The following is a 22,799-nucleotide window of genomic DNA, read 5'->3' as shown; positions in this document are numbered from 1 at the left end:
TTCACACTCACTGAGCCCTGGTTCCCACACCTCCTTCACACTCAGTGGGTCCCAGTTCTCACACCTCCTTCCCCCTCACTGGGCCCCGGTTCTTACTCTTCCTTCACATTCACTGGGCCCCAGTTCCCACACCTCCTTCACACTCACTGGTCCCCAGTTCCCACACCTTCTTCACATACTCACTAGGCCCCATTTCCCACACCTTCTTCAAACACTCACTGGGTCCCAGTTCCCACACCTTCTTCACCCACTCACTGGGTCCCAGTTCCCACACCTTCTTCACACACTCACTGGGACCTGGTTCTTACACTTCCTTCACACTCACTGGGCCCCAGTTCCCACACCTCCTTCACATTCACTGGGTCCAAGTTTCAACACCTTCTTCACACACACTGGGCCCTGGTTCCCACACCTTTCCCCTCACTGGGCCCCGGTTCTTTCACTTCCTTCATATTCACTGGGCCTCAGTTCCCACATCTTCTTCACACACTCACTGGGCCCCAGTTCCCACACCTTCTTCACACACTCACTGGGCCCCAGTTCCCACACCTTCTTAACACACTCACTGGGCCCCAGTTCCCACATTCACTGCGCCTCAGTTCCCATAACTCCTTCCCCCTCACTAGAATAAACATCCCATAGTCTGGAAAAACTCCCAGCTCTGCAGGACCAAAGTTTTCCAACTTTAAAAGTATTTGGCTAAATACTATATTCCATTTGGAGTTACCATATTCCATTATATGATATGGTGGAATCTTATGCTTCTGGCTGTACTATTTCTGGTATTGGTTAGATTATTCCTTGAATACTGGATCACATTCGAACATGCATGTTTAACTGCCAAGAACATGACTTTTTTTTGGCCGTTAATCAAATTCGGTTTGCACGTACCTGCAGCAGCTCTGTCGCAGCAGCTCTTTTCTCTGGGTTTTTAACTAAGCATTTCTTCACAAAATCTGTAAATTCATCTGACCAGAGTTCTGGTTTCCGGAATGTTGGTGGTGGATTTGTGGGAATCATGAATATAGCCTGTGAAATAAGGAGGAGGTAAAAAAGTATTTCCAAGTCTCTTTTAGTTAAGCATAAAATGCTGATCTTGCTTGAATAAAAAAAAAACAATTGTAAAAGATCTTGATCATTAGCTCCCCTTTGCTGAAGTCAGTGACTGCTGTTTCAATGTTGCATTGGTAATTCCCAGTGCATTGAAAAAGCAATTTAATAAAGTCAATGATACTCAGTACTGTAGACATTTATCATGTAACTTTCTCCAGGACAGACCTCCAACTTAGCAGGTAGCAACTTAACCTAATAGGTAACTGCACAAACAACCCAGTGCCAAGTAACACGCAACTGCACGTGCAATATGACTTGAATGTTGTGGGAAAAGACTTCAAAAATAGGTTTAGTTGGGCAATGTTTTCACAATTAAAATGGAAGAAATACTGAACATTAACCACAGATCTGACTCAGTGAGTAAAATAGAAAAAATAAAAGTACATGTATGTACAGAATGGCAAAGGGGAAACAGTTAAAACTGTGAGAAAAAAAACCTCAAATAATATTTATTTCTCTGCAATCAGAGCACCCAAATTTACTTTACAAAGCTTAATTTGGAACTGTGGTTCTAATAAGAAGCTTGGTGGTCAACTTGGACACAGCCAAGTCCTGGCAGATACCAAGGAGAACTCAACACCCCTTCTTTGAATAACCCCATGGGTTCATTCAAATCAGCAATTCTGAACGGGGGCTGTTCAGCCACCCTAGAGGCCACTGACTGAAATTATAAACAATGTTTTTTCTAAAATGTAGTTTGTAGGAGAGAAATATGGAAAAAATCATCTGAACTTGACTGCTTCATAGGGGAGGGAACCCATACACTTTGAGCAGAGTCCTCAGGGGACTGTAGCCACAAAAAGATTGACGCTGACTGCTTTACATCCAGCCAAGAGCACAGACAAGCCCTTTAAAGTTTCATCCAACAGATCAGATAATGTAACACCCTCTTAATGCTGCCCAGAACAGAGGTGAGGACTTCAACCTACAATGTTATGACTCAAAAGTAAAAATGTCATTGATCAAATTTTGGTTAACACCAACAGTTGCTGGGTTTATTTCAAATTTTTATTTATAATATCCTTTTACATTTTGAAAGAATTCTCTGATAAAAAACACTTCCCATTTTATTCGGTACTATTTAATCTATTAAAAAATTAAATGGTCTCTTGAAAAGCCAGGTGCTTACTGGCACAGAATAGATGTCCTAATTGTTGCTCCCACAATCAGTCTAGTGGTGCACTGTCATGAACAAACAAGGGAACCTGGAGGGACTTCGGTCAGGCAGCATCCATTGTGAGAAATGGATGGGTCAAAAATATGGGTCTGGCTAGACTTGAAAAGGGGTCCTGGCTCAAAATGTCAACTGATTATTTCTCTCCATAGATGCTGCCTGACCCACTGAGTCGCTCCAGCTTCTCTTTATTTGCTCATGGTTCAAGCATCTTCAGTTCTTCTATTTCTCAGGGCAATATCATGCCTTCATTTGAATTTTCTCCTCTTATTTTCAATATTTTCAGCTTCCTGAGTCCAGTTTCCCCTCAACACAGTTGGTGATTGTGTGAACTCAAATGCACAGAATGGATAGGAAGGGTTTGGCCAAGAATTCAGTGCAAATAGCCCTGAAATGCCCAGTGGAACTGGAATACCTTTGTTCTCCTTACCCTCATTGGATGAATGTCCGCATACGGTGGTTTCCCTTCTGCCATCTCTATTGCCGAAATCCCCAAGGACCAGATGTCTGCCACACAATTGTAACCCATTTCCTGGATCACTTCAGGTGCCATCCAGAATGGAGTTCCAATCACAGTGTTCCTTTTGGCCATTGTATCCTGAGTACATACACACTAGTTACTCAAAGGAAATTCTGCACAGGCTAACAATGTTTCACTGCCCCAAACATATAAAGCAAGACAGCATCAAATAAGGTCAGTATGTATAAGAGCCCTGAGCTGCACTAACTTTATACCCACTTCCCTTCTTTTTTCAAGGCAACATCTAGTTCATTTTTGAATCTAATAATTTCACCCATCCAGGCACTGCATTCAGATTGTATCGCGTTTAGACAGGAGAACCCGAGGCCAGTGTACACCATTTTCTGTTTCACACACAATTGGAATACGACTATTAATTATCAGAATGATTCATCAAGATTCAATAAATTCAAAATTTCATTTCAGGAGTGAAGAAGGGCTCAGGCCTGAAATGTCGATGCATTTTATTTTCTATGGGTGCTGTGCAAACTGCTGAGTTTCTCCAGCACTTTTATGTACTGCTCCAGGATTACAGTACCTTGTTCTTTCCTAAGAATTTTTTTTATAATGTCTCAATAGCTATGATCAGTTCATTTTGGGTTTCTAAATTCATGAGAATATGAGCCAAGCTTATGAACTTATTAATCTTCCTTTGGATTCTGAGTTCTGGGTTGAGCCTACGATGCAAGCTACTTAAATTACTGACAACCTAGATTCTGAGGGGAAAAAAATTACATTTTTAATTGACAGATATTGTTTTGGAGTATTCCAATGCTCTGAAAGGATCTATGAACACAAATTAATTACCTTTCCCATGTTCATTGGAAACCCCAGTAGAATGTATTGGGATCCAATGGCCCCATCTCCAATAACCTATATAGCAACAGGAAGGCACCGAACATACCCAGAATTGAAAGCAACTTATTGACTGGTCCAAGAAACTGGCTGTGAATCAAGGCACAGGGTGCAAGGACAAAGGGCAACTCCTCAAAATAGCAGATATAACCCATATTGGGGGGTTCAGAAGGAGAAATTTTATCTCAATCTGTTAGCATTAGATAATGTGATGGAATATGATGTATCAAAGTTTGCCGCAACAGTGTCACTAGTAAAGGGATACAATCAAATTTCTTGATAATTTAAGTATCTGTGGCTTACCATTAAGCATTTTGGGAAAAAGTACAAGGAAGTGTGGAAGGTGGATTTCTGGACGATTTCTGCAAAGTAAACAACTTCAGACCTCAGAGGGTAGAGCGATTTGTAAATAAATGAGGAGAAGAGGGTGGTAAATCTGTGGAATTTGTTGCCATAGGCGATTGTTGAGGCAAAATGATTGGGTGTATTTAAGGCAGAGATTGATTCATGATGAGCCAGACCATCAAAGTGGGAAAATGGATCAGCTCATGATTAAATGGCAGAGCAGACTCAATGGGCTGAACAGCCTATTTCTGCTCCTCGGTCGTATGGTCAATTAAAATCTAAAGGGATTTAAAATCTATGTCAATTTACATTAAAATCCCAAGGACAAGTATAGAAAATATATTCCAGAAAAGAGAGAAAGAAATGTTAATTTAAATGGTGACACTTGCAGGAGCTGCTGTAATAGTAGTGCTGGTGTGGACCTGGGAGAGTGGAGAGTGGAGACACAGCACTGATCTGAAGAGTTCAATCGCCTGGTCCTAATACAACAGCTCTGAACAGGCTTTTTATTTGGCGGTGTTTTATTTTAAAATCTTGCATCAGCAAGGTCTGTGTCCAAAAGGATTGCAGAATCAGGAGGAGCAACTGACCAACACAGGGGATCAGAAAAATGGAGAACACCCCCCCCCCCCCCCCCCCCCCCCCGTTGTGAAGAAGGAGAGCAGACAACACTACAGGTCAGTGTCCATGGCAGTTGACTAGCAAGAAGCTCAGTGGCTGAGGGTCCCGCACAGGCTGCAGGCAACGTGCGGTCGGGGGATCTTCACTGTCTGCTGGAGACGAGCTCATGGGAACCAGATATCGGAGCCGGAATTCAAGAGGTTGCAGAGGGGAAGAAAGATTCCCAAAGGGCCTCGGGTGCTGAAGGCTTCCTGATTGAGTCAGAGGTTTGGATCTGGAGCTCAGGATGCCAATAAATTGAACAGAATTTCGTGCAGCTACAGAGGCTGCCAGATTGCTGGAGGTGAATCTACGAAAACTTCTCTTTCTTTGGTAAAAAGGCAACTCTAACACAATTCTGTGTCTGCCTTACAGAGGTCAATTACATATTTTGTGTTATTACATTAGAATTAAGATTTATTCAGATGAAATTCATTGTTTTGTGGCAGCATCATAGAGCAAACATGCATATTATAACCATCTCATGACATTATTATAAAAACTAAAATAAAATAAAATAACTATAACAGTGGATGAAAAGTAAGGCCGTGTCTTTGGTTTATTGATTATTTAGGAATCTGATGGCAGGGGGGGAAGAAGCTGTCCTTGTGCCGCTGAGTGCTCATCTTTAAGCTCCTGTATCTTTTCCCAATGGTAGCAGAGTGAAGAGGGCATGGCCTGGATGGTGGGGTCTTTGAGGATAGAGACTGCTTTTTTTAAGACACTGCCTCATGTAAATGTCCTTGATGGAGTGGTCTGGTGCCTGTGATGTCTCAGGCCAATTTAACAACCCCCTGGAGTTTATTCTTGTCCTGAGAGTCGACTCCTCCATACCAGGTAGTGATGCAACCAGCCAGAAAGCTCTTCCTGGTACACCTGTAGAAGTTTACAAGAGTTTTCGGGTGACACCTCACAAAGTATAGCTGCTGGTGAGCCTTCTTTGTGATTCCATCAAATGTGGAGGCTCCAGGACAGATCCTTGGAGATGCTGACACCCAGGAATTTGAAGTTCTTGACCTTCTCCACCACTGAGCCCTTGAGGAGGGCTAGGTTAGGTTCCCCTGACTTCCTCCTGAAGTCCACAATCATCTCCTTGGTTTCACTAATGCTGAGTGCAAGGTTGCTGTCATTACACCGTTCAACTTCCTCATTGCCGTTTGTGATTCTGCCAACAACTGTGGTGTCATCGGCAAACTTGTAGATGGGCAGCGAACTAAGCACGCATCCTTGGGGAGCAGCTGTGTTGATGATCAGTGAGGAGACATTAGCTGCTTTCAGGTGGAATCGCCTGGAGAATGCGGCTCTGGAGCGGCTGCAGGTGACTGTAAAGGGACATTCAGGTGGCAGCGCTGAAGGTGGTGTTCTGTTACCTGAAAGATCCACAGCAGGGAGGAATGCCGCGGAGCAAATGCCGGCTCCTGAGTCGGGACTGGGGCAGCTGTCTGACAGCTCGCCTCTCCGCTGCCGACAACCCCCTCCTTGCTGCCTGACAGCCCCCCAACGCGGGACTACAGGGCTGGAGTGGCCAGCGCGGGACGTCAGGGCTGGGGAAGCCGGCGCGGGGCTACAGGGTTGGGGTGGCCAGTGCGGGACTACAGGGTTGGGGCGGCTGGCGCAGGACGTCAGGGTTGGGCTGGCCGTGCGGGACATCAAAGCTGGACGGCCGCCCCAGCCCTGTAGTCTCATGCCAGGGTACTGTCAGGTAGCGGGTACTACTAGGCACCTGAAAGCTGATAGCCGCTTTGCCTGGTGCTGCTTTCAGATGCAACAGGGGATTCTCCAAGCCGGAGAATATACCTACAGGAGGAGGGTTAGGTACTTACTCCTCCTGGCTGGATTCTCCACTTTCAGGTGACGCAAGCCGCATTGGGGTAGAACACGTGGGTTTACAGTCGGGTATTCTGGCCACCTGAAAGCGGCTATTGTTTCCGATTCGTACTGACTGTAGTTTTCCAATGAGAAAGTCATGGATCCAGTTGCAGAGTGGCCTAGAGTTTGTAGCTTTTTGACCAGGACTGAGGGAATAATGGTACTGAAGGCCAAACTGTAGTCCATGAAGAGCAGTTGAATGTATGAATTGCTGTTTTTCGAGGTGATCTGGAGTCAGCGATATTGCATCTGCTATGAAGTGATTGTGACAATAGGAGAATTGTAGTGAGTCCAGATCTTTACTTAGGTACATCTTAACTCTGGCTGTGACTGGCCTCTTGAAGCATTTCATCGCACAACAATAAAGGAATCCTGAACCTTGAATAGGATTGGACGATAAGAAAACAGAAGCAATGCTGCAGGTTTCCAAAGCACTCAAGCACTTATTACCAGGTGAGTGCTGGGCATCATGCTGTACCAAAGATGGATTTATCTTTGAATGCAATGCAGATTTATAGCCAGGAGTCCAAAGGATGAATTATCCTTGATTATTTTGAAGGTGGCCACTTGGACTCGAAGCCCATGCCAGTTCAGAACAGAGCAATCCCATCTGTCCTATTCTCCCCTTATTTCTCTGTAGCCCTGCAACATATTCTCTCTCATGTCCATCAATTTCTTCAATTTTTGGCTACTTGCCTTCACGAAGGTTAATGTACAGCAGTCAATTAACCAAACAGAATGCTGTTGGGATATGGGAGGAACAAGAACACCCAGGGAAACCTTGAGTTACACCAAGAATGTGCAAATTCTGCATAACCAGCACCCTGATTGAACCCAGTTCCCAGGAACTGTGAGGCGCTGTACTGGCTTTTACTGCCCTTGAAATGTGCTTCAGAAGGTAGTTAAGAGGCAACCATATTGCTTTGAGTGTTTTACCCAGATCTTACATCAGATTTCATTTTTTCCATGACATTTTCAAAATGGATAAATTTTACAACAATTCGTGGTCACGATCCAATAATTTTTTTCTGGTATTCTATCTTAAATTCACCATATGAATTTCAATTCCTGGTTGCCATTGTGCAATCTGAACTTGGCTCCAGATAAGTATTCTAGGCTTTTGAATAATACTTTGCATCCAGATAATTCCATTCATATCATGCCTTGCTTATATGTCAATAAACTGATAGCTCATTCTCCATGCCGTCCTGTTAAACAGAATCACATCTAGAGGAAATAGTCTCAGAAGGGGCAATGTCAAAGTTCAGATTATTTGTTAGAGTACATACATGATATAACACAATTCATTTTCCTGTAGGCCAGGCAGAATTTCTACTTATTGGTAGTACAAAAAGATTATTTTCTCTGATTGGGGATGCAATCTAAGACAGAGAGCCATGCCTCTTCAGAATGAAGTTTGGAAACACTTCCATGTGCAAGGTTTATAAACCGTTGGCAGCATGGTTAGTGTAGTGGATAGCATAATGTTGTTACAGCGCCAGAGTGCTGACTATAAAAAGTTTGTACATTCTTCCCGTGTCTGTGTGGGTTTCCTCCAGGTGCTCCGGTTTCCTCCCACCCTTCAAAATATACGGGGATTGCAGGTTAATTAGGTGCAATTGGGCAGCACGAGCTCATGGGTTGAAAGGGCCTGTAACTGTACTGATGCCTAAATAAATAAGGTTCTGGACATCTATACAGCAAACCTCTTGATCCTAACTCAAATGTTGATTTTGAGCCTTGGGTTGATATATTTTTAATAACCAAAAATATTAAGGCATCAAGAACAAAGCTATGAAGTTAGCATACGAAATAGTTGTGATCTCAATGAATACTGGAATGGGTTTAATTTTTGATGTCTCTTTCGATACAAATAGAAATGGGTTCTACTAGTTGATCTATGATTTCAGAGCAGCCAAAGTTTATTGCTCAAGTCAGTTCATTTTTATTCTAATAATCTAATCAAAGAAGCTTCTGCAGAGATAATGTCAGTGAAGTTTCTTGGTTGTGCTGGATCTGCAGAGGTGACTTACAGTAAGCTGCCCAGCAACTCCAAAATCTGCCAGCTTTGCATGACCTTCGTTGTTGAGCAAGATGTTTCCAGCTTTGATATCCCTGTGGATTTTTCTCATGAAGTGCAGATATTCCAGCCCCTTTAACGTCGATTGTAAGATTGTGGCAATCTCATCTTCTGTTAGCTGAACAAAAGGAATCTAATTTACAAAACAGTTTCCCAGAAACATTTTAAAAAGCTTGGCACAGTGCATTTCTAAACATCTATCGTTGAAAAGCATCCCATCACCACATGTACCATATACAGAATACACAAATAATATTTTGTAAGTCAACCCCCTTATTTTTGGCCCTGGCTGCCTGCTCACCGGGCAAGGCCCCGCAATAGACTGTGGCTTGGGCCCCGGACACCTGCCCATCCAAGCTCCCAACACCCCGACTGTGGACTCTCTCCTAGGTCCCTACCGCCCATCAATCTGAGCTCCAACTGCCCCGGCTGCAGACTCTTGCCTAGCCTCCTACCGCTTGCCCATCTGAGCTCCCAATACCCCAACCTCTCGCCTAGGTCATGGCCGCCTACCTATCTCTGCTCCCAGTGCAGGTACTTACCACAGTCAAAAGTAGTATTCCTAAATTTTACTCTAAAAATTGCAACACAAAATTGGACTATTACTGTACACGAGTATATTCAGTACTAGTAACTACATTTCTTCTCCATTTGTACTATCTGTACTTCAGGAGATGCCTCAACTTGCAAGTTAATTCTGCGGAACCCAAACAATTACATACTTTCCTCACTCAAATATAATCTTCATTTTAAGAACTTGCTGTATTTCTGCTGTAGCTGTATATCTCAGAACACACCTTCCTGAATTTCCTTGAAAGCTTTCACTTTAATTAAAGGAAAGCACAGTTGCTGTTCTGTGCTGGTTCTAATCACTTTGTATAAATTTCTTTCAAAACTTCCATCACTAGCGATTACAAACCACAGGCTTCCAAGCACAACAGTTGAAATATTAGCTTGCTGGAATCTCCTGGAAGCCCTGAACAGGACAAGCAGAGGCAAGCCTGTCTAATTGTTTTTTCCCCCAACCAGGTTTGATCACGAATCTTTTATTTAACTGACAGTAGCCACCTTAGAGAATTCTATCGCTTCGTCCTAGGATTCTACCTTTATCATCTCTCCAAAACTCACACATCTACTTTGCACCCAGTTACTTTCTTCCTTGACAGGGTCTCCTTCATGAACTCTAGGTTTTCACTTCACAATATTTCAAAATGTTATGCCCATTCACCAACATGTTTTTTTTTTCATGTCATTAAATGCAAAGCTCCATTCTTGATGGTAATCCTGCTTCAGCAAGAACACATCTGATGGTTCAATCTGCGGGAGGAACTCAGCGGGTCGAGCAGCGTCAGTGGGAATAGAAGAACGGTTAATATTTTTGGCAGAACCGTTTGAGTCTTGATGAAGGCTTCCAGCCTGAAATGTTGCCTGTTCTTGTTGTTTCAGATTCCAGCATCTCCATTCTCCTTTGTGTCTACACTTATGTCTCTTTTGGCTTTAACACCAAAATAGCGCACCTAGAGCAATGCACCAAACAACAGAAAAAGTGCCAGAAATATGCAGATCAGGCAGTGGAGAGAGAAATAGAGCAGTACACAAACTAATGCTGGAGGCATGACCACACTCATGGGGTTGGATTATAGACTGCCCAATAGTCAACGAGAATTGGAGTAGCAAATTTGTAGAGAGACAGCAGACAGTTGCAGGAAACAGAAGGTTGTGATAGTAGGGGATTTTAATTTTCCACATATTGACTGGATCTCCCTTACTATAAAAGGGCTGGATGGCTTGGAATTTGTCAAACGTGTTCAGGAAATTTTTCTAAATCAATATATAGAGGTACTAACTAGAAAGAATGCAACACTGGATCTCTCTTTAGGGAACAAGGCAGGACAGGTGTCTGAAGTATGCATAGGGGAACATTTTAGGTCCAGTGATCATAATGCCATTAGTTTCAAGTTAATTATGGAGAAGGATAGGTCTGGGTCTTGAGTTGAGGCTAATTTTGAGTAAATGAGAAAGGATCTAGAATGCGTGGATTGGGGTAAATTGTTTTCAGGCACGGATATGAGAGGCAAGTGCAGGACCTTAAAAAGTGAAATTTCGAGAGTATAGAGTTTTTATGTTCCTGTCAGGATTAAAGGCAAGGTTAGCAGTTATAGGGAATGTTGGTTTTTGAGGGATATTGGGGATCTGGTTCGGAAGAAGAGAAAGGTGTATAGCAGATATAGGCAACATGGAGCAAATGAGATATTTGAGGAGTATTAAAAAAATGCAAGAAAGACCTCAGGAAAGAAATCAGGGGGAGTCATGTGATGGAGTAGTGGCTGGTTGGGTGGAAACAGTCCTCTCCAGAGAAAAGAAAAAAAAGTGTGGAAAAAACGGAGCTCAATAAACATTAAATACAGGAGAGAGAAAGAGAAAGTTATAGAGAAGAGACAGAAGATGGCACCCAAAAGAGAAAAAGTAAGAATAACAAGAGAAAAGGGAAGAAGGAAAATCACTGGAGAAGAAAGAAGAAGGCCTTACCTGCATGTTGGAGCAGAGAGCCACTGTGGAGAGGAGTGGCCGATCTCCGGTGTTGGTAAGTCCCCAGAGGAGCGATGTCCTCCCGACCGGCGGACTCCAAAAATGGCTCTCAGAGACAAGAAGAGGTGCGCATGCGCAGTGTGCAAGTAAAAGAAAAGGTTAACGCCGACGGGAGGGGGACTCAGCGGAGCAGCCAACTGAGAGACGCCCAGTGTCGGGGTGTTCGGCTGGGGAAGTAAAGAAGAAAGAAGAAAAGAAGAATAGTGAGAAAGAGAACGAAGGGTGGGAAGTGGATGCAGCAGGGGGTCCAGCAGCGGGTCGACCTGCAGCAGGAGGCCACAACAGGAGACACACCAGCTGGAGGCCCAGCAAGGATACAGAAGCAGCTCACCAGAGAAGGATGAAGATACCCAGATGCAGAGAAGAGAAGATGACACAGACATAGATACAGACACAGAAGAGGAAGAAGAAGACCAAGAATTTCAAAGGAAAGAAGAAGGTAAAATAGAAGGACAAAGTTTAGATAAAACCTTTTTTGAAGAACAAATGAGGTCATTAAAAGAATGGCCATCATTAGAATTTAGTTCAATCAAAAGAAAAATGAAAAGAGCTGAAGACAGAATGAAAAGCTTAGTTGGTCATAACTGCAATAGGGAAAAGAGTAGAAAATGTGGAGGAATGGAGAAATGGAGATAAATGATTTAAGAGGGAAGTTGGAAGAGAGCAGAAAAAAAATTAAAGAGACACAAGATTTATTGTTACAAAAAATTGACGTATTGGAAAACTACAGTAGGCGAAACAACATAAAAATAGTTGGCCTGAAAGAAGGCAAAGAAGGGTCAGATATGAAGGAATTTATAAAAGGATGGATCCTGAAGGTGCTGGGAATAACAGACTCACATGAAGAAATAGAAATCGAAAGGGCACATAGAGCGCTAGTACCGAAACCGCCACCACATCAAAAACCTAGATCCATAGTGGTAAAATTTCTAAGATATACGACAAGAGAAAACATACTGGAGCAGACAAGAAAGAAGATTAGAGAAGACAATCAGCAGTTGGAATATAAGGGACAAAAAATTTTTTTTTTACCCAGACATAAGCTTCGAACTTTTAAAGAAGAGGAAGGTATTCAACACAGTGAAAACAATCTTATGGAAGAAAGGGTATAACTTTATATTAAGACATCCATCAGTACTCAAAGTATTCATTCCTGGGGAATGGAATAGACTGTTCTTGGACCCAAAAAAAAGCCCAAGAATTTGCTAAACATTTGCAGGACAGAAGAGGAGGAGGAGTGACAAGAAGGATGACTGGCAAGAAAATATACAAAAATATGTAAAAATATAAAGTAAAGATAATGTATATATAAAGATTTAAAGATAGATAAGAGAAGGGGAAGAAGGAAAAAAAAGAGAGAGCTTTGTTATAAGTATAGGAAAATAGTGTTCTCTGAGGGGGGCTGGGGGTGGGAGAATAAGGGTCACTGCAAAATCATTTGAGTAAGTTTGCAAATCGAATGGAAAGGGGAGCTGTGGTTGACGTCAAGGGACAGGAGACAATCCAAGGAGGGGAGGTTCATTTGGGGTTAAAGGGTTGTTGCTTGTGGGGATTGTTGGGGTATTTCATGTCTTAAATACAGTGTCATATATTGAGATTAAAAAGGAAAACTTAAAAAACAGTAATGGAAAAAAAGGATGGAGGTGGTGAAGAGGTGGAAAAGAAGTGAAAATAAAGATATAAGATGGCCACATTGGACTAAATTACTATAAACATTAAAGGAATATATAACCAAGTTTAAGTGTATCCCATTGGACAAAAAAAATCACATATAATTTAAAAGACAAAGTTATAATGATTGGGGAAACCTGGGAACCACATATGGAACATAACAGAAAGAACAGGCCTCAGATCACCACCACCTAAAATGATAAGAAGATAAACACGATCAAATTTAATGTGAATAAGTAGATGACAAGTCTTTTTTGTTTGTATTCCTTTTGTATAAAGATATTGTTTTTTATATGTCCAATATTTACTGTTTTTGGAGGGGGGTGGGAAGGGGGTAGGGAGGAATGGGGGGAAAAAAGAGAAAATGTCACTGTGAATATTTAAAGAGATGCATCTGTAAATATATTTGTTGATATGGTTCAAAGTGCGATAAATAAAGAATTACCAAAAAAAGCGAGAAATCAGGAGGGAAAAAATTGAGTTTTTTTAAGCAGACAATGTGAAGGAAAATCCTAGGGGTTTCCACAGGTATATTAAGAGCAAAAGGATAGTAAAGAACAAAATTGGTCCCTTGAAGATCAAAGTGACGGCTTTATATGGAGCTATAAAAGTTGGGGGAGATCTTAATTTTTCTTTTCATCAGTATTCACTCAGGAAACAGCCACAAAGTAATGAGAAGTAAGGAAAAGAAGCAGAGAGGTCATGGAACCTAAACAGATTAAAGAGGAGGAAGTGCTTGCTGTCTTAAAGCAAATAAGGGTAGATAAATCCCCAGGGACTAACAGCCTGACAGAGTGGCACAGTTGGGATAGCGGTTAACGCAACACCTTTACAGCACCAGTGATCAGATCTGGACTGGGGTTTGAGTCCTGCGCTGTCAGTATGGGTTTGTGCGTTCTCCCCTTGTCTTTTCTCTGGGGGCTCCAGTTTCCTCTCACTGTTCAAAAAGTAACGGGAGTAGATTAATGGGTTGTAAATTGGGTGTCACCCATTCGTGAGTCGAAATGGCCTGTTACCGTGCTGTATGTCTAAAAAAAATTTTTTTAAATTCCTACAGACCTTGAAGAAGGATAGTGGAGAAATATTTAAAATATCTTTAGCCACGGGTGCCGGAAGATTGGAGTGTAGCTCACATTGTTCCATTGTATAAAAAGGGCTCCAAAAGTAACCCTGGAAATTATAGGCCGGTGAGTTGTAGGTAAATTATTGGAAGGTGTCCACAGAGATCAGATATACAATTCTTTGGATAGCCAGAAACTGATTAGGGATAGTTAACATGGCTTTGTGCTTGGTAGGTCATGTTTAACTAATCTGAAAGTTTTTCAAAGAGGTTACCAGGAAAGTTGATGAAGGAAAGGCTGCGGATATTGTCTACATGGATCTTAGAAGGCCTTTGACAGGGTTCCACATGGGAAGTTAGTCAACAAGGTTCAGACACTCTGTATTCATGGTGAAGTAGTGAATTGTATTCAACAATAGCTGGATGGGAGAAGCCAGAGAGTAGGGGTGGATGATTGCTTCTCGGACTGGAGGCCTCAGGAGGCTTTGTTGTTTGTCATCTGTATCAATGATCTGGAATGATAATCTGGTCAACTGGATTAGAAAATTTGCAGATCACACTTAAGATTGGAGGAATTGTGGACAGCAAAAAAGATTTTCAAACCTTGCAGAGGGGATCTGGCAAGCTGGAAAAATGGCAGATGGAATTTCATGCAGATAAGAGTGAAGTGTTGCATTTTGGAAGAACAAACCAAGAAAGAACATCCATGGTGAATGGTAGGGTACAGAGGGACCTGGGAATTCAGATACATAATTTCTTGAAAGTGGTGTCACAGGTGCATAGGGTTGTAAAGAGAGCTTTTGGCATATTGGCCTTAATAAATCAAAGTATAGGAGTAATGTCTCCAGTTTTAATCACCCAACTATAGGAAAGATATCAATAAGATAGAAAGAGTGCAAAGAATATTTATTAGGATGTTTCCCAAACCTCAGAAACTGAGTTACAGAGAAAGGTTAAACAGGTTAGGACTTAATTCCCTGGACCATAGAAAAATGTGGGGAGATTTAAATTTCAAATTTTTTACATTTAGACATACAGCATGGTAACAGGCCATTTCGCCCCACGAGACCATGCTGCTCAATTTACACTTTGAACATTGAGAGGAAACCAGAGCCCCCGGAGAAAATGTATTCAGACACGGGGAAAATATACAAACACTTTATGGACAATGTGGGATTTGAACCCCAGTCCGGTCCCGATCGCAGGTGCTCTAAAGGCGGTGTGCAAACTGCTATGCCAACCATGCTGCCCAATTTGATAAAGGTATTTAAAATTATGAGGGGGGGGGTTGACAGAGTAAATGTAGATAGGCTTTTTCCACTGAGGGTAAGTGAAATACAAACCAGAGGACATGGGTTAAGTGTGAAAGGGGAAAGGTTTAGGGGAACACTAGGGGAAACTTCTTCACACAGACTGTGGTGGGAGTTTGGAATGAGTTGCCAGCTGAAGTGGTAAATGCAGGCTAAATTTTAACATTTAAGAAGAATTTGGATAGGTTCATGGATGGGAGAGATATGGAGGGCTATGGACTGAGTGCAGGTCAGTGGGACTAGGCAGAAAAATGATTTGGCACAGACTAGAAGGGCTGAAGGGGACTGTTTTTTCTGCTGTAATGTTTCATTTCTGGCATCTGCAGGTCAGCTTTTATTTCAGATTTCCAATATCTGCAGCTCTTTGCTTTCCAATAATGCACCAAGATCGTTGGCGCTCTGAAAAACATCAATTTACTGGCAAATTATAATCTGCATGGATCTATTAACCACCTGTCTTCCTAGATGCCAAATTTGCATGCAACAAAAATAAGACATATTTATATGGAGCTGCTGGGACTGGGATTGTCTTTCGTGATATTTAATTAATACATCATTCTTTTCCACCTCTTTGATTTCCGCAATATATTGTTACCAACAGGATCCTTAGATCATAATTACGGCAGTGAGGGTTTTGGGAAGAGAAAAAGTCTTTACCAATGGGTAATCCCCAATTTCCATTGCTTACCTCTTAAGCTTGCAACCTACAGCCTACTCTGCTCAGTCCTCTGCACTTAACCACCCACACTTCCCCATTTGTCACATTCTATCATTGTGGCTGAGCAGTGGGGTCAAAAGTCATCCTACTTCTGTTACCGTGCTGTATGTCTAAATTTAATTTAAATTTTAAATTTTTGCTGTCTTGGAACAACAGCCAACGTATCAAAGAAGTCATCCCCTCCTGGCCATATTCTTCTCCCTCTTCCCATCAGGAAGAAGATTCACGAGTGTGAGATCGTGCAACCCCAGATTCAAGGACAGTTTCTTTCCCATCATTATCAGATTCCTGAATGAGCTTCAAAGTAGTAAAATTGTGCTGCCTTTGTTCCCTGCAATTAATTCCTCTCTGCAGCTCTGCAATTGGTATGTGACAACAAATTTGAACTTAAAAATATTTATTCAATGTCTTTTCAGTGCGGACAGCTGATTTTCCCCAAGAGTAATTCAGTACCACAGTGAGTTTGCTTGGACCTGTTGTTCAGAAGTAACCAAGCACTTTTCTGATCTCCTCAAAATTGCTCAGCTCCAAATGTAAATGAGAGTTTTGAAATACTTGGCTTAAAATAACTTGCACACAAGACTGACTTTCCTGGAATAGAAGCAAATGCACTGAATTACCGTTTTATTCCTTATTCGAATAAGGTCAGACACAGAACCAGCTCCACAGTACTCCATGACTATCCACAGATCTGTATTCTTAAAATAGCTTCCATAGTACTTAACCACATGAGGACTGCGGAGAAAGAGAAAGATCATTAAAATATCATTTTAGAAAGAACAAAAAATGGTTGAAAACATAAAGCTCATTATACCCATCCACTAAAACAATCTTAATAATTAGCACAAAAGCAATCAGCTGGCAGCCATTCTCAACCTTTGCTTGGCTATGGTCGCCTTAGGACTCTGCTCAATCCCCTTCCCCATGAAGCAGTCAAGTTTTGTTGGTTTATCCCATACTTCTCTCCTACCGACTATAGGGAAAAAAACCTACAAAAAATATTATCAATTCAGTCTGTGCCCCCCTTAAATGTGCTGAGGACCCCACTCAATTTTGAAATGAAATACCCCATGGCACAATTCACGGGTGACACATTTAGTGCAATGCTCTTACAGCGCCAGCAATCGGAACCAGAGTTTGAATCTGAACTGTTTATAAGGAGTTTGTACGTTCTCCCCGTGTCTGCATAGGTTTTTCCCGAAGCCCGGTTTTCTCCCACCGTTCAAAAAAAAAGTACTGGGTGTTGTAGGTTAATTGGGTGGCACAGGCTCATGGGCCAGAAGGGCCTGTTACTGTACAGTATGTCTAAATTTAAAAAAAACTGTTTTGCTGAATCAGTTAGTTTTGAAGTGATTCATGTAACTTCTTAAATGGTCATTCAGAGTAGAGAACTTGCTTCCATTTATTTTCTGAAGGAAGGAAGTGAGTGAAAATCTGTAAATGTTGTGTATCAGCTACCCGATAGCCTTAACAGGGTAAATCTCCACTGCTCTCCTTCGCCCTCACGGAGCCCCGCCCCCCGCACTCCCCTTCACCTCAACTAGTCGCATCTCCGACACCCCCTCCCTGACCCTGCCTCTGATGCTATCCTTCGTCCCGCGGAGCCCTGTCTCACGTCCTCCCCTTCACTTCACAGAGCTCCGTCTCAAGAGTCACCAAGGGGAATGAAGGCATCACCTAGTGTTGAAAGAACCAGATGATGCTATCATCGGGAGTTCTTTGAATTGTGCCACAGCATATTTAATTTCAAAATGAGCCAAAGTAGCCAGCTCAGTTAATTAAATTTATTTTCTCAAACAGTTTTATTTGTGCTTCAAGTTCTGTCTGATCGTTTTGCCCAGTTATTTTGCACAGAATGTCAATATTCACCCAATTTCTCCAACCCAATTCATCCTACTCTGGCAAAGTGGATCAAAGGGGGATGGTGAGATAAGAAACAAGTTTGAGGACTTAGACAGCTGTCTCGGCTCAAATGCAGAGAGATGTGCAGTTGTTTGAATAGCAGCTGGTAATTTTCATTAAGATATCAAAGTTAAAAGGGTGCCCTGCCAGCCACTGTGCTCTTTGGTACACTGTCTGCCCAACAATAGATCTCACAGGTTGAGAGCGGATGAATCAGGTTATCCCGTGTCACAGTTCAGCTTGATGTAGTTTGTTTTAAATTTACTGAGACAATGTCACAACAAACCCTTGAACAGGAACACGCTGGGTTCCAGACCCATAGAATTCTATCATAATTATAAGAACATTGCCACAATTACTAATTTGATTTTTTTTAAATTCAAGATTAATTGCAGCAAAGAAAAATCCTCACCTATCGCATTGCTGCATAATGGAGATCTCTTTGATAATCTCCTGCAAGTCAGATTCTACTGGGACTTGTTTTATAGCCACTACTTGACCTGATTCTTTGTGAATAGCTTTGAACACACTCCCATAGGACCTATAAAGTGAAGCACAGATAATTAAAACACAGTCAGTAAACCTAGATGTTCCAGAAGAGATAAAGCAGAATAAAAAATTACAGCTTTCCCTTTGATAGGGTATCACACAACATTACTTGGTCTTTGTATTTTTTTTTAATTTTTCCCTGGCTTTTACTTTTTTCCCAGCCAGATAGCTCTCTATCGATGTTACAGGCAATCCACCTCCCATTTCCTTTCCCTTACAGATCAGGACCTGATCACCTCTTTAGCATCTGCTACTTGAGAAAACAGAGGGATGATCGACGGTCCTCACCAGTGATCATATGAGAAGCTAGCACAACCATAGAATAATCATCTCAATTCCAATGGGACTTTTCAATGAACCTGTGGCGGACTTGCAACAGTAAAATCACCTGGCCAATCCCAGTTTCCAATTCCAATGGGACTTTTCAATGAACCTGTGGCGGACTTGCAACAGTAAAATCACCTGGCCAATCCCGGTTTCCAATTCCAATGGGACTTTTCAATGAAGCTGTGGCGGACTTGCAACAGTAAAATCACCTGGCCAATCCCAGTTTCCAATTCCAATGGGACTTTTCAATGAACCTGTGGCGGACTTGCAACAGTAAAATCACCTGGCCAATCCCGGTTTCCAATTCCAATGGGACTTTCAAATGAACCTGTGGCGGACTTGCAACAGTAAAATCACCTGGCCAATCCCAGTTTCCAATTTCAATGGGACTTTCAAATGAACCTGTGGCGGACTTACAACAGTAAAATCACCTGGCCAATCCCGGTTTCCAATTCCAATGGGACTTTTCAATGAACCTGTGGCAGACTTGCAACAGTAAAATCACCTGGCCAATCCCGGTTTCCAATTCCAATGGGACTTTTCAATGAACCTGTGGCGGACTTGCAACAGTAAAATCACCTGGCCAATCCCGGTTTCCAATTCAAATGGGACTTTTCAATGAACCTGTGGCGGACTTGCAACAGTAAAATCACCTGGCCAATCCCGGTTTCCAATTCCAATGGGACTTTTCAATGAACCTGTGGCAGACTTGCAACAGTAAAATCACCTGGCCAATCCCGGTTTCCAATTCCAATGGGACTTTTCAATGAACCTGTGGCGGACTTGCAACAGTAAAATCACCTGGCCAATCCCGGTTTCCAATTCCAATGGGACTTTTCAATGAACCTGTGGCAGACTTGCAACAGTAAAATCACCTGGCCAATCCCGGTTTCCAATTCCAATGGGACTTTTCAATGAACCTGTGGCGGACTTGCAACAGTAAAATCACCTGGCCAATCCCGGTTTCCAATTCCAATGGGACTTTTCAATGAACCTGTGGCGGACTTGCAACAGTAAAATCACCTGGCCAATCCCGGTTTCCAATTCCAATGGGACTTTTCAATGAACCTGTGGCGGACTTGCAACAGTAAAATCACCTGGCCAATTCCGGTTTCCAATTCCAATGGGACTTTTCAATGAACCTGTGGCGGACTTGCAACAGTAAAATCACCTGGCCAATTCCGGTTTCCAATTCCAATGGGACTTTTCAATGAACCTGTGGCAGACTTGCAACAGTAAAATCACCTGGCCAATCCCGGTTTCCAATTCCAATGGGACTTTTCAATGAACCTGTGGCGGACTTGCAACAGTAAAATCACCTGGCCAATCCCGGTTTCCAATTCCAATGGGACTTTTCAATGAACCTGTGGCAGACTTGCAACAGTAAAATCACCTGGCCAATCCCGGTTTCCAATTCCAATGGGACTTTTCAATGAACCTGTGGCGGACTTGCAACAGTAAAATCACCTGGCCAATCCCGGTTTCCAATTCCAATGGGACTTTTCAATGAACCTGTGGCGGACTTGCAACAGTAAAATCACCTGGCCAATCCCGGTTTCCAATTCCAATGGGACTTTCAAATGAACCTGTGGCGGACTTGCAACAGTAAAATCACCTGGCCAATCCCAGTTTCCAATTTCAATGGGACTTTCAAATGAACCTGTGGCGGACTTACAACAGTAAAATCACCTGGCCAATCCCGGTTTCCAATTCCAATGGGACTTTTCAATGAACCTGTGGCAGACTTACAACAGTAAAATCACCTGGCCAATCCCGGTTTCCAATTCCAATGGGACTTTTCAATGAACCTGTGGCGGACTTGCAACAGTAAAATCACCTGGCCAATCCCGGTTTCCAATTCCAATGGGACTTTTCAATGAACCTGTGGCGGACTTGCAACAGTAAAATCACCTGGCCAATCCCGGTTTCCAATTCCAATGGGACTTTTCAATGAACCTGTGGCGGACTTGCAACAGTAAAATCACCTGGCCAATCCCGGTTTCCAATTCCAATGGGACTTTTCAATGAACCTGTGGCAGACTTGCAACAGTAAAATCACCTGGCCAATCCCGGTTTCCAATTCCAATGGGACTTTTCAATGAACCTGTGGCGGACTTGCAACAGTAAAATCACCTGGCCAATCCCGGTTTCCAATTTCAATGGGACTTTCAAATGAACCTGTGGCGGACTTACAACAGTAAAATCACCTGGCCAATCCCGGTTTCCAATTCCAATGGGACTTTTCAATGAACCTGTGGCAGACTTGCAACAGTAAAATCACCTGGCCAATCCCGGTTTCCAATTCCAATGGGACTTTTCAATGAACCTGTGGCGGACTTGCAACAGTAAAATCACCTGGCCAATCCCAGTTTCCAATTTCAATGGGACTTTCAAATGAACCTGTGGCGGACTTACAACAGTAAAATCACCTGACCAATCCTGGTTTCAAATTGACTGAAGAAAACTCGCAGAAAGTACCAGGTTGTAAAAAGTGGTTTAATACAAAATAATGCCAAAGAAATTTAAAAAAACCTTTATTTTAAAAATAATGGAATTTTTAAATGCTATTCTGATATGTTGTGTTTGACAAATTAGAAATGCCTTTTATAGCTGAAGATCCATAATGTAATTGTAAACTTTGTGTGCTGCTTACAAAGAAAAGGATTTGGTACAAAGTTAAAATAAAGAGCATTTCACTGTTTCTGTGCTGATTTCCCCTTTGGTAACAACAGAATGAGCAGGAAATCACGGACAGAAACTTCAATACTTCGTGACTTGTAGATATACAGCACGGAAAAAGGCCCTTCAGCCCAACTTGCCCATGCCAACCAAAATGTCCCACCCACACTAGTCCCACCTGCCTGTGTTTGGTTCATATCCTTCTGAGCCCATCATATCAATGTAGCCATCTAAATATTTCTTAGACATTGTAATACAGACCGAGTATCCCTTATCCGAGGTTCCGAAATGCTCGAAAATCCGAAACTTTCTAAGCCCTGACATGATGCCACAAGTGGGCGCCAGTTTGTTACCAACATAAAAACACAAAATGTTGGAGAAGCTCAGCAGGTCAAACAGCGTCCTTTACGTAGCAAAGGCGAGATACATCACCATCGTATCACATAACGATATTACCAACCAATGTCACAGCCAGATCTACCTGCATTACTCAATGTGTTTTCTGCCATCCAGCAGAATTTCTAGTATTTAGTGCTCCATTTATCTTCTTTTGTAAGCAGAAATCAAGTTTTTTTTGGTAAGTACAAAACATTATTCACATTATTCCAAAATCTGGAAAAAATCCAAAATCTGAAACACTTCTGGTCCCATTAATTTCAGATAAGGGGTACTCATCCTGTAGTACCTGCCTCAATTACCTTCTCTCACAGCTTGTTCCATACACCCACCACCATTTGTGCAAAAAAAAGTTAACCCTCAAATTTTAATTAAATCCCTTCCCCTTCTCTTCCAACTGATGTCCTCTTGGTTACTGATTCCCCTACTCTGGGCAAAAGACTCTCCGTCCACCTAATATATTCTTCTTCTAATTTTGTATACTTAACTACATGTCAGCACACATCAGAAGTTGTCATCAGTTTGGCACTGCAGTCAATTGACAATTTCACCTTCAGTACAAAGTTACAATGGTTATAGATCCCAAATAGCCACCAAAAGCATAGCATACAAGGTACTAATTAGTACCGTATGGCAAGGTTAATAAAGGACTGGAATGGTGTCACACAAGAACTACTAATGGTTCAGAGATTTCAGCCTAAGCCTGTTAGGGTAGGGAGCAAAGATTCAAGGAATAAAAAGTCATATCTCAGAGGTTTGTGGATTCAATTCCCACCTTGACCTGGAGCACAAATACCTAGGCTGACAACCTACCATGGGCCCCAGAATTGGCAATGGTGGGCATCCGAATAGGACGTAAAGCCAAGGTCACGTGACAGCATAAAGATCATTCTAGGAGAGACAGGGGAATTCTACTCAAGACCCTGAGCAAAATGTTTCTCAATACTATTTAAAATAGAAGATATCATCACCATCTCTTGGC

General features: G+C 42.2%; 1 protein-coding gene across 4 annotated transcripts in view; it reads right to left on the bottom strand.

The window, feature by feature from the left end:
• LOC138735852 (serine/threonine-protein kinase 3/4) overlaps positions 1–22,799 on the bottom strand; it is a 155,022-nt gene that overhangs the window by 83,145 nt on the left and 49,078 nt on the right. For all 4 annotated transcript variants that reach the window (XM_069884368.1, XM_069884369.1, XM_069884370.1 and 1 more), the window contains exons 3-7: positions 18,279–18,407; positions 16,585–16,699; positions 8,570–8,734; positions 2,718–2,885; positions 892–1,029 (exon numbers count right to left, since the gene is read on the bottom strand). In XM_069884368.1, coding sequence (XP_069740469.1) covers positions 892–1,029; positions 2,718–2,885; positions 8,570–8,734; positions 16,585–16,699; positions 18,279–18,407 — 715 coding nt within the window. The remainder of the gene's footprint in view (positions 1–891; positions 1,030–2,717; positions 2,886–8,569; positions 8,735–16,584; positions 16,700–18,278; positions 18,408–22,799) is intronic.

Source organism: Narcine bancroftii, chromosome 6 (genome assembly GCF_036971445.1).
Source record: "Narcine bancroftii isolate sNarBan1 chromosome 6, sNarBan1.hap1, whole genome shotgun sequence".
Lineage (NCBI taxonomy): Eukaryota > Metazoa > Chordata > Chondrichthyes > Torpediniformes > Narcinidae > Narcine > Narcine bancroftii.
Note: the sequence above shows the minus strand (reverse complement) of the source record. Positions and strands in the feature narration are given on the sequence as shown.